Raw genomic sequence first — 12,015 nt, 5'->3', positions numbered from 1 at the left:
AAAGCAGAGCATGGTGATCACACATTTGTTGGGTTCAACACAAAAGAGCAGCCAGACAAGCACTGGAATGGATGCCCGAGGCAGAAAGCTCCTGACAGATGCTCAACAAGATAACTTTGAGCTTGAACGATAGCAAAATACTGCAGATGCTGGAAATCCGAAATAACAACAGAAAATGCTGGAAAAACTCAGCAGGCCAGGCAACATCCGTGGAGAGAAATTAGAGTTGACGTTTCGGGTATAACTCTTTTTGAAAAAGGGTTATACCCGAAACGTCAACTCTAATTTCTCTCCACGGATGTTGCCTGGCCTGCTGAGTTTTTCCAGCATTTTCTGTTGTAACTTTGAGCTGGAGTTCTGGCTTATCCAAGGAATCAAGTTCAACAGGCCAAGTTCACTGCAAAGAGCACTATGTTTATTAAAGTATATGTAAAATGCATCAGTCTGGATGTTTTATTATTGGCTTTGTCTCACTGAAGAGTTCATCAGTCAGCCTTCCAGGAGATTGGAAAAAGTGCATATGGAAGATTACAGTCTCTAGTTCACATAAAAGGAGGGAGAGTGAAAACAGGGAACTACAGGCCAGTTAGCCTAGCATCAGTCATCGGGAAAATGCTGGAATCCCTTATTAAGGAAGTGGTAACAGGTCACTTAGAAAATCAAACTATGATTAGGCAGATTCAATATGGTTGTAAGAAAGGGAAATCATGTTTAACAAATTTATTAGAGGTTTTTGAGGATGTAACTAGCAGGGTAGATAAAGGGGGGGGAAACCAGTGAATGTAGTATATTTGGATTTCCAAAAGGCATTCGATAAAGGTGCCACATAAAAGGTTGCTACGCAAGATAAGGGTTCATAGGGTTGGGGATAATATATTAGCATGGAGAGGATTGGTTAACAGACAGAAAACAGAGATGGGATAATGGGTCATTTTCCATTTGGCAGGTTGTAACTAGTGGGATGCCGCAAGGATCAATGCTTAGGCCTCAGCTATTTACAATCTATTGGTCCCGTTCGCCCATCTCCCCTGTGCGCGCTGACTTACGTTGGCTCCCGGTTAAGCAACGCCTCATTCAAAATTCTCATCCTTGTTTTCAAATCCCTCCATGGCCTCGCCCCTTCCTATCTCTAATCTCCTTCAGCCCCACAACCCACACCGCAACCCCCACCCGAGATACGAGCTCCTCTAATTCTACCCTCTTGAGCATCCCGGATTATAAATCGCTCAACCTTTGGTGGCCATGCCTTCTGTTGCCTCGGCCCCAAGCACTGGAATTCCCGGCCTAAACCTCTCCGCCTCGCTACCTCGCTTTCCTCCTTTAAGACGCTCCTTAAAACCTACCTCTTTGACCTAGCTTTTGGTCACCAGCCCTTTATCCTTATGTGGCTCGGTGTCAAATTTTTTGTCTTAAAATACTCCTATGCAGCGCCTTGGGGCGTTTTACTATGTTAAAGCCGCTATATAAATAAAAGTTGTTGTTGTCATAGTGACTTGGATTAAAGGGATCGAGTGCAATGCATCCAAAGTTGTTGACAATACAAGGTCAGGTGGGAAAGTAAGCTGTGAGGAGGACAAAGAGCCTGCAAAGGGATATAGACAGGTTCAGTAAGTGGGCAGTAAGGTGGCGATGGAGTATAATGTGAGGAAATGTGAGGTTATTTACTTTGGTAGGAAGAATAGAATAACAGAATATTTTTGAAATGGTGAGAAACTATTAAATGTTGCTGTTCAGAGAGATTTAGGTCTCAGGCTAAGAGGTCAGCCATTCAAGACTGAGATGAGGAGGAATTTCTTCACTCAGAGGGTTGTGAATCTTTGGAATTCTCTACCCCAGAGGGCTGTAGCTGCTGCGTCATTGAGTACATTCAAGGCCGGGATAGATAGATTTTTGGACTCTAGGGGAACCACGAACGGCTGTATGGCCTACTCCTGCTAATTCTTATAAAAAGGGGTTTCATGATTATGACCCTTTGGGTAAACTCCTAATAACTGGAGGTGTGGAATCTACTTATCCTGCTCTGCACAAATTTGCATGCCACATTTGCCTACATAGCAGTGACTACACTTCAAAAGTAATTCACTGGCTGCAAAGCACTTTGGGACATACTGAGGAAATTAAAGAGGCTATATAAATGCAATGGGATTTTAAAAAAAAAATTTTATTAAATGGAAAACTACATAATTATTGTTACTATTAAGATATAAAATTGGATCATATCAACTGCTTTATTACAATATAGGTGCTCTGACCTATATTGGTTAAAAAAGCTAGAAACTATTTTGGCTGCACAATTGGAATATTTACTGGATGAAAAGTTAATACTAATATTTCAGTATCAAACCCATCAATTTCAAACTTTAAAAACACGCCCTCAGCTGAGAACAATCCCAACACCGATACTTCAAAATTTTTGTTGGACTGGTTAATAAGTGAAACTTTAAAACAAAAACAAAGCACCTGTTCGGTGTGATCTCAGTTTCCTAAATTAACAAAAAGACTCCAGTGGTTTAGATTTTAGCCAAATATAAAGAAACAAGGATAGAGTAGCAAGATGTAGTAAATGGAACCTGAAACCTTTTGAGAACAGCAGCAGAATTTCTACACAATTCAGAAATTGAATTTCAGTAGTTTGTAAACCTATGAAATTTATATGGGTGGATGTGGGAAAGACAGCAAATGAGTCCTTTCACAAGGATTAATGAACAAAAGTAACAATCAACAGTACTCATAAACCACAATAATTGACAATAGCATTGGTACTTCTGCGAGTTTAGTGGTTTCACACACCAAGCATTGGTCAGAGAATAACTATAATTGAACACATCTTAGCCATAATGCAAAATCTGGCTATCCCCTGAACATTGTTGTAAAAGGTTTACTGTATCATGTTCTTGGTGTAGCTCTGGAATTTCCTGCCTAAACCTCTCCGCCTCGCTACCTCTCTTTTCTCCTTTAAGACGCTCCTTAAAACCTACCTCTTTGACCAAGCTTTTGGGCACCTGCCCTAATTTCTCCGTATGTGGCTTGGTGTCAAATTTTTTTTTGTCTTTAAATACTCCTGTGAAGCGCCTTGGGACGTTTTACCATGTTCAAGACGCTATATAAATACACAAGTTGTTGTAGTACTGAAGGCACTGCAACCGTAAATGCATTTTATCTTAAATATACACCAAGCCAGATAATTACTGTAATTTTGAACTACAGTCAGATCCAAGAATAACTGGTTATTATATTGAAGCTCACATCTTACAGGTGATTTGTTCATTTCCAGTTGATTCTTTTTAAAGATCAGAGAAAATAAATATGAATTTCACATGTACATTTTCTTCCTCTCACTCTACCTTGCTCATGAGCACTATTGTCTGGGATTGGGGCAGGAGACAACACACAACACATCCACAGGCAGGATCAGTGTCTCTTCCCTAACTGGCCAACAAAGTGGCTCATAGAATCATAGAAATTTACAGCACAGGAGGCCGCCATTCAGCCCATCGTGTCTGCACAGGGACTTGATCAGTGTCTGGAAGAGCTTTTCCTTGGCCAAAAATGTGTCATCATTTGACCTAGAAGACCCAAATAATAAATGATAAACACCCCCACCAGGAAAAGCTGGAGCTCAGACACCATCGAAGACAAGTTGAAAGCTCAGTATACCTTACATTGTTACTGCGAGGGCACCCTTGCAATAAACCATGCCTGAAGTTACTCACTGAAAATACAGATATTTTAATTTCAAATTGTGGTTAATTAGACTGCATGAAGTTACTAAATATCTAGAACAGGAGAAAATTCAAAGATCATATTTGGCAAACTTAACAGGTATGGTGAAAGGAAGAAATGCAGTGGATTTAGTGTACATGGACTGTCAGAAATCCTTTGACAAGGTACCACACAGGTGACTACTGATGATGATTAAGGGGCATGGAATTAAAAGAACAAATTGGATCAAAAACCTGCTAAAAAAAGTTAAGGCCAGTTTTGCAGTGTTTGGAACTGGGTAGCGGTAGGGCTAGAGGACGTGGGGTCCAAATTTGCCAATGATACTAAAGCAGGAAACATAGTAAATTACTGAGGGCTAAAGGAAACTGCAGGGGGATATTGAGAAGATGGAGGAATAGGCAAGAAAATGGCAGATGGAATTCAATGTCTGTAATTGTGAAGTGGTACATCCATTGGTTAAAAAAAAGTAATTTTACTTTGAACAGGGGACGGTTGAGTGATAAGAAAGAAGTGAAATTTGGGGGTTTAGGTTCATATTGCATTAAAAGCAGCATCTCCAGTGTATATAAGGCCATAAAAAACACTAATGGGCATTATGGCAAGAGGCATAGGATATAAAAGTCAAAATGTAATGGTGAATCTACATAAAACCTTAATAAGACTCCAGTTTGATCACTGTGTGCAGTTTTGTCCCCTCCCACTATAGGAAGGATAATACGACAACAGAGAGGGTGCAGTGCATACAGGATCATTAGGATGCTGCCTGGCATGAGGAAAAACAAATACAAAGACTTGAAAAATTGGATGCGTTTTTGTTAGAACTGAGCGGGTGACAGAATGATTTGATTGAGGTGTTTAAAATTAAGAAGGGATAGAACAAGGCAGATTGAAAAAGACTGTTTCTAGTGATTGAGGAACAGAGAATGAAACTTAGGAGAGAGAGCAGGAAACAAATTGTCTACACAGGAGGTGGATGTTGAGAAATTCACTATTGGAGTTAGTGATAGAAGCAGAGACCAGTTAAAAATAATAGGTGGTAGAAAGGGGCATAAAGTGATACGGGAACAGGGCAGGCACATGCGTTTAAGATGACCGATTGTGGACAATAAACACCAACACAAACTGATTGGCCTGTTTCTGTGTTGTAATTTGTGTGAAATATAAAATGAATAAAGGGAATTAAATCACAAAAAAAATAAAAACTTGTTAGATACCCGATGGTTCCCTGAATTTTGCTGTGATGCCATTTTAAAACAGTTGGTTTAACCAAACAATAGGAAACAAAAGAATTGGCCTTAGTTTACTGCCCCCAGATATTGTTTTAAAAAGTTGAAACAGGGGAAAACATTGTTGAAATATAGCACAATTCTGTGCACCCAGCGCTCCTGCTTAAACTAGAGGTTTCCCAATGAACTAGGTTTAGTCTTGTTCAAAAAAAAGCATTAAATCTTAACAAATTTGGCTGTAAAGTGTTCATGTCAGCATGAATGGAAAAACCTGTGCAGAGCAAAGTTTGTGTATTTTGAAGAAGTTTAAAATAAATATATCTCTACATTCTGAATAAATGACACTGAAAGAGAATAGCTACCAGAAGCAGAGTTAAAAAGATTTCAAATTATCTTAAATAAAATTATTCAAAATTCTGTCCAATGTACAGTAGCAAAATTCCACATAATATTGATTGTGACCAACAAGGGCATACTGTTACTTGCAACATCAGTAACCTGATGCAACAACTTGCATCCTTACTAGATAGATTTATGGGTCAATTTTTAATGATATTACTTTATATGAAAGAGAGTATTTTTACAGTTTGTTTAATCTACAGACTTACCCCCTCAGCAAGTTTACAATACTGGTTTACATTTCAAATCGGCATTCATTTGTGTTTTTTTTCCCCAATAAAGAAAAAATGGTGCCAAAAATATCAGTTACCAATATTAACAAAAATACAAGTCTGTCAATATAAAATATTACCTTATGCAGTACACTGGTATCAGTGCATAGATACAACACGGATGTCTGTTCCATCCTTTGTAAAGAAAAATTAACATGCACCTAATGCCCTGCCCAGACGCATTCCAACACCGATACTCAATAGGAAAACCATGAAGCATTCAACACCTCAAGCTATTACAATTTGTATTTACCATCTAAGAAAATCAACGCTGAAAATCTGAAATATTTATCTTCGTCTCTCTCATCGCCAGACAATAACAGGGCTTCTGGTAAACAACCGGTCTCTCTTCAACCCAGCGCTAACACCCGTGTGCTCTTACCGTCAGAATGCTCCAATTCATCGTCGCTGCGGACCAAGCTACCAGCGAGGGAAGAAAGCACCACAACAAGCTAAAAGCTCCCATTACTAGCAGGGCTAGGCGGTAAAGAGTTTGCTGGTGGCCACTGCTGGAGCTGCCAGGCGTCCATTGCTCGCACACTGGTTCATTTTACCGTGTTATTGTGGCGAGCCGCCCCACTCTGCATTGTGCCACTGCCCCGCTCGACGCACTTCTACTGCGCTAGAATTGGCACCGACCCCCCCATACGGACGGCCGCCGATTTTTTTTACTGGCACCAGCGGTTCCACCACTGCAGAAACCGTGCGGCCACTTTCACCAAGTCGACAGGCTTCAAGTAATAAGGAAGAAGCGACTGGTCGTCAATGTCGGCTGCATTTATTCCCATAGCTCCAGCGATACTGCTTTGTTACTAGCACGGCGGGGTCCGGCTGATACTGAGATGAAGTCAACAAGCGCTCCGCTGTCGCAGTGAAGGGGGAGGAGGCGGAGCGCGCCGCGTCATCGCATCCTCGGAACCTTCCGGGCAACATTCGGCTCCCAATGAGAGGCTGCAGCCTGCGCTCACAACTGGCCCAAGCCGCTTCAAACTGACACTGCCTGAACTTCCCTGTAACATTGAAACCGTTTTGTACCGGCTGGAGGAGAAAGATTTTAAAATATGCAGACGAAACTAAGGAAGTGCCGTTTCATTCGATTTCAGATTGTTTCTGTTCTACACTCGTCGATGTCGTGTGGCGTTGCTCACATTTGAAAGCCTGTTCAGTTAGGACGGGATAGTTTTATAATCTACTGCATAATGTATTACTCTGTTCGTATGGGAGTGAAATTTAATTTGGGGTTGCAACTTTGAAAGTAGGAGTATAACCTTAAGGCAGGGGCAGGACAGAGATTCCACACCTATTCCATCATTCAATTAGATCATGGGTAATCTATATCTCAAATCCATTTTCCCGCCTTTGCTCCAAATCCCTTGATACCCACCCTGAACGAACAAAAATCTATCCCAATCTTGAAAGCCCCAATTGGCCCAGAATCCACAGCCGTCTGAGGGGGATATTTCCAGATTTCTACTACACTTTGGACAGAATTTTCCAGGGGGTCAGTGGACGGTGGCGGGTTGGGTGGGAAATTAAATTTTTTTGACAGCGGGTCCCGCCACAATGCACCTTTCCCACAGTTGCATGTGTGATCTCCGATCCGACCCACAGAGGCGGGCGACCCAATTGAACCAATTATTGGGTTGTTGACAGACCCTTAATAATTGCTTTTAACCTTACCTTTTAACTTTAACTGCTCGCCCACAGGGTCCACATTGCTCGGGGACCAAGTCTGTGAACCTGAGGCGGGAGTTGAATAGCCATTGCTCCAGCTGATTACTTGACAGCTCCAAATGTGCATTAAAAGCTCCCACCTGATAGATCATCAGTTTCTTCAGCCACAAGTTATTTCTCAGTCTATTTCCAGCACCGATTCTGCAGGCTTTCCACTTTCCACTCTCCATCCACTCTTACCTCTTTGGAAGAACTCTCTCACCATTGACAGAATGCTTCTGTCATCTCGACTTTACCTGCCATCTATTCCATCAACATGGGTGCCCTTTATACTGTCTCACCTTAGTCCTCAGAATCCGACCACGAGCAGCCCCAACACCAGCAGTGCCAACAACAACACCAACCTTCTCCACAATCATCTGATGCTGTACAGGACAGACGGTATCAGCACCTGAGCACATTGTTGCCCGGGAGGCCAGGGATGTCCTCACCATGGCCAGATTTACTTCATTTGATGCTGTACACCCTGGCTGCCACAAGATGCGCCAGGTTGGCACCACCACACACCAACACCATACAGCATCCCGACATTGTCCAAGCCATTCCTTTCACAATCACCAGTATTGCAGGGGGTACCGTTATGTCTCACCATTCACTGAAACTCACTAAGCCACTTCCAAAGGTGCACACAAATCTGTCCAAGAATGCAAAGCGTTGAAAATAAAGATTTCAATGTTTGACAGCACATTACCAGAAACTCCAGTATGATTTGGACAGGTTGGGTGATTGGGCAGATGCATGGCAGATGCAGTATAATGTGGATAAATGCGAGGTTATCCACTTTGGTGGCAAAAACAGGAAGACAGTTATTATCTGAACGGCAATAGATTGGGAAAAGGGGAAGTGCAACGAGACCTGGGTGTCCTTGTGCACCAGTCGCTAAAGGTAAGCATGCAGGTGCAGCAGGCAGTTAAGAAGGCAAATGGTATGTTGGCTTTCATAGCGAGAGGATTCGAGTACAGGAGCAAGGGTGTCTTGCTGCAGTTGTACAGGGCCTTGGTGAGACCACATCTTGAGTATTGTGTGCAATTTTGTTCGCCTTATCTGAGGAAGGATGCTCTTGCCATGGAGGGAGTGCAGCAAAGATTCACCAGACTGATACCTGGGATGGCAGGAATGACGTATGAAGAGAGATTGAGTCGATTAGGCTTATATTCGCTCGAGTTTAAAAGAATGAGAGGGGATCTCATTGAAACTTATAAAATTCTATCAGGACCAGACAGACTAGATGCAGGAAGGATGTTCCCGATGGCGGGGGAGTCCAGAACCAGGGGTCACAGTCTAAGGATAAGGGGTAAGCCATTTAGGACTGAGATGAAGAGGAATTTCTTCACCCAGAGAGTGGTGAACCTGTGGAATTCTCTACCACAGAAGGCAGTTGAGGCCAACTTATTAAATATATTCAAGAAGGAGTTAGATATATTTCTTAAGGCTAAAGAGATCAAGGGATATGGGGAGAAAGCAGGGACAGGGTACTGAATTTGGATGATCAGCCATGATCTCATTAAATGGCAGAACAGGCTCGAGGGGCCGAATGGCCTACTCCTGCTCCTATCTTCTATGTTTCTATGTTTCACATGGAAATTGGTGTCAGATCCATGTGTTAATGGAGACACGGAATGCAGGAGTTGATTTAACAAGTGTTTACTGAACAAAGTCTGGAGGTGAACTAACAACACAAGACGCTACACAAGCTTATATACCCGAGTGGTCACTACTGGTACTACAGTATACAGGGGCTTCAAAAACATAGTTCCTCTTAAGGGTACATACACTACAATTCCTCCCCTTTTAGATAAATAGTACATAACATTTTAAGTAATCATTAAATAACATTTTTACAAGAACAATAATATACACATTTGCTGAAGTTAATCAATTACAAATTCAGTCTCTCTGGAGGCTTCCTGACTCGGTCCGGATAACGCCTCGGTGGTGTAGTAGGTTCTTTTGGCAAGGTCGATTCGGCTTCAATGCCAGTGTCGGGTTCATCTGGTTCCAGTATCACCGGATCGGAGGTAGATACTATGGGTATCTCTGCTTCATCACTAGGCGTATAGCGTTGTGGTGTAGGTTGTCCTTTTTCGGATGACTCTATGATCTGGTCAGCATGGCGCTTTATTATGCTTTCTCCAATGTCCACGGTATACATCAGCTGTCCTAGTCGTGTGCAAATAGTTCCAGGCTGCCATTTCTCGGTACGGTAGTCCCGGGCCAAAACTGGTTGACCTATCTGGAAGGTTCTAGTTGGCCTTTCATTCATGCTTTGAAATTGCCGGTTCTCTACGTCCCTTCTGCCGTTTGGCTTGACCAAATCCAGCCGGCATCTTAGTCTTCTATTGAAAAACATCATGGCGGGGGTTTGGTTTGTAACCACATGTGTTGCATTCCTGTACACAAACAAGAAGTTATCGACCTTATGTTGTAGATTTATGTCTTCATTACCCATGGCCTTTATGGCCTTCTTGAAGGTCTGGACAAACCTTTCAGCCAATCCATTGGTGGCGCGATGGTATGGGGCGGACGTGTAGTGCTTAACCCCATTGTTTTTTAAGAACTTCCTGAATTCTTCGGACACAAATTGCGGTCCATTATCAGAACAGATCTGTTCAGGCAGCCCATTCCTGGCGAATATGGTCCTTAATACTGTGATGGTTTTTTCCATGGTGGTGGATGACATCTTTATTACCTCTGGCCACTTGGAGTGTGCATCCACCGCGATTAAGAACATTGAGTCCATAAATGGACCAGCAAAGTCGATATGTACCCTTTGTCATGGAGATGAGGGCCACTCCCATGGATGTAGAGGGGCTTGTGGTGGGGCGTTTTGGACCTTCTGGCATCCTAGACAGCTCTTGGTCATTTCTTCGATGTCTCCATCGATACCTGGCCACCACACAAACGCTCTGGCTAAGCTCTTCATTTTCACTCCACCCAGATGCCCCTCGTGAAGCTCCTTTAGCACTCTATCCTTGAGTTTGGGTGGAATCACCACTCTGGATCCACACATCAAGGTTCCTCAGCACACTGACAGCTGTTCTCTTCTTTGCAAGAATGCTGGCAACAGTGGTTCGCCATGTGCTGGCCATCCCTTCACCGTTAAATCGTAGACTCGTGAGAGAGTCGGGTCATTTTGCGTTTCCTTTTCAATGGTAGAATTTGTCACTGGTAGACATTCCACTATGGTCGAGTGGAATATCTCCACTGGGTCCACTGTAGGCACCTCTTCCACCATTGGCAACGGTAGGCGCGATAACCCGTCAGCATTCCCATGCTGTTTTGTTCCTTTGTACTCTATGTCATATTGGTGTGCTCCTAGGAAAAGGGACCACCTCTGTAGCCTTTGCGCTGTCATAATGGGAACGCCCTTTTTAGGGCTGAATATGGAGACGAGGGGTTGATGGTCAGTCAACAAGGTAAATTTTTGTCCGTGTAGGTAATGGTTGAATTTCTTCACCCCCCACACCAGGCTGAGTGCCTCCCTTTCGATCTGGGCATAGTTACGCTCAGCTGAGTTTAATGAGCGTGACGCAAAAGCTATCGGCTGCTCCGAGCCATCAGGGAATCTATGCGATAATACCGCTCCCACGCCGTAAGGGGATGCATCGCACGCCAGTCTGATTGGCAGTGATGGTTTGTAATGAGCCAACACTTCCCTGGACGTGATCAAGCCGTTGCATTTATGGAAGGCACGTTTACGACCGCTTCAATTTTTTCAGGTGACTTATGCAACCCTTCTTCGTTAATGACATGGCCACAATATGATATTTGTTTCTGGAAAAATTCGCACTTGGGGCGATTTGCTCGTAGGCCCCGTTCTCTCAGCCTCGTGAGCACCTGCTCCAAGTTGGCAAGGTGCTCGTTGTCGTTTTCTCCTGTTACAAGGATGTCGTCTAGGTAGCATTGAGTCCCCGGAATCCCTTGCAGGACTTGCTCCATAGCTCTTTGCCAGATAGCCGGAGCTGATGCCACTCCGAAAACCAGTCGATTGTACTGGTACAGGCCTTTGTGTGTGTTTATCGTGAGATACTTTTTAGAGGCCTCCTCAACCTCCATCTGTAGATATGCCTGTGCTAAGTCAATTTTGGTGAAACGTTTCCCTCCGGATAGTGAGGCGAAAATATCTTCTATCCTCGGAAGAGGATACTGTACCGTGTGAAGAACCGGGTTTACAGTCACCTTGAAGTCCCCACAGATGCGAACTTTTCTCTGTTCTTCATATTTATCATTATTCAATGTTTTCTTCATGACCGGGACGATGGGTGTTGCCCACTCGCTCCAATCTACCTTGGATAACATGCCTGCTTTTTCCAAATTCTCCAGCTCTGCCTCGACGGCTGGACGAATTGCGTATGGCACCGGCCTTGCCTTAAAAAACTTGGGAATTGCCGCATCTTCCACTTTTATTGAGGCGGTGGCGCCTTTCAGGGTTCCTAGTTCCTGTTGAAACACTTCTTTGGCATTAGCCAAGATTTCTTTTAATCGTCCAGGTATGACGTCATCATCGTTTTTTTTCTTACTGGTCACCGTCAGTGCCTGAATGGAGTGCCAGTCTAAACTTATCTTTCTGATCCATTCATGTCCCAACAACGGTGGACCACCATCTTGCAGAACATATAAATACAACTTCTGTATTTCCTTGCCGTTGTATACAACAGGCA

The 12,015-nt window shown here is 43.3% G+C and overlaps 1 protein-coding gene across 2 annotated transcripts in view; it reads right to left on the bottom strand.

Moving 5' to 3' along the window:
• tnfrsf21 (tumor necrosis factor receptor superfamily, member 21) overlaps positions 1 to 6,560 on the bottom strand; it is a 75,857-nt gene extending 69,297 nt beyond the window's left edge. Inside the window, exon 1 of one of the 2 annotated variants that reach the window (XM_085997106.1) lies at positions 6,003 to 6,560. In XM_085997106.1, coding sequence (XP_085853232.1) covers positions 6,003 to 6,086 — 84 coding nt within the window. In that variant the 5' untranslated portion in view covers positions 6,087 to 6,560. Of the gene's footprint in view, positions 1 to 5,873; positions 5,947 to 6,002 lie in introns of those variants that run through there. The other variant, XM_085997107.1, reaches the window with a different exon arrangement.
• Between the last annotated feature and the right edge of the window lie 5,455 nt (positions 6,561 to 12,015).

This window comes from Somniosus microcephalus, chromosome 9 (assembly GCF_052327205.1).
Source record: "Somniosus microcephalus isolate GS21.2 chromosome 9, FLI_Smic_1.0, whole genome shotgun sequence".
Lineage (NCBI taxonomy): Eukaryota > Metazoa > Chordata > Chondrichthyes > Squaliformes > Somniosidae > Somniosus > Somniosus microcephalus.
The sequence above is the reverse complement of the archived record's forward strand: the minus strand, read 5'-3'. Positions and strand labels throughout refer to the sequence as shown.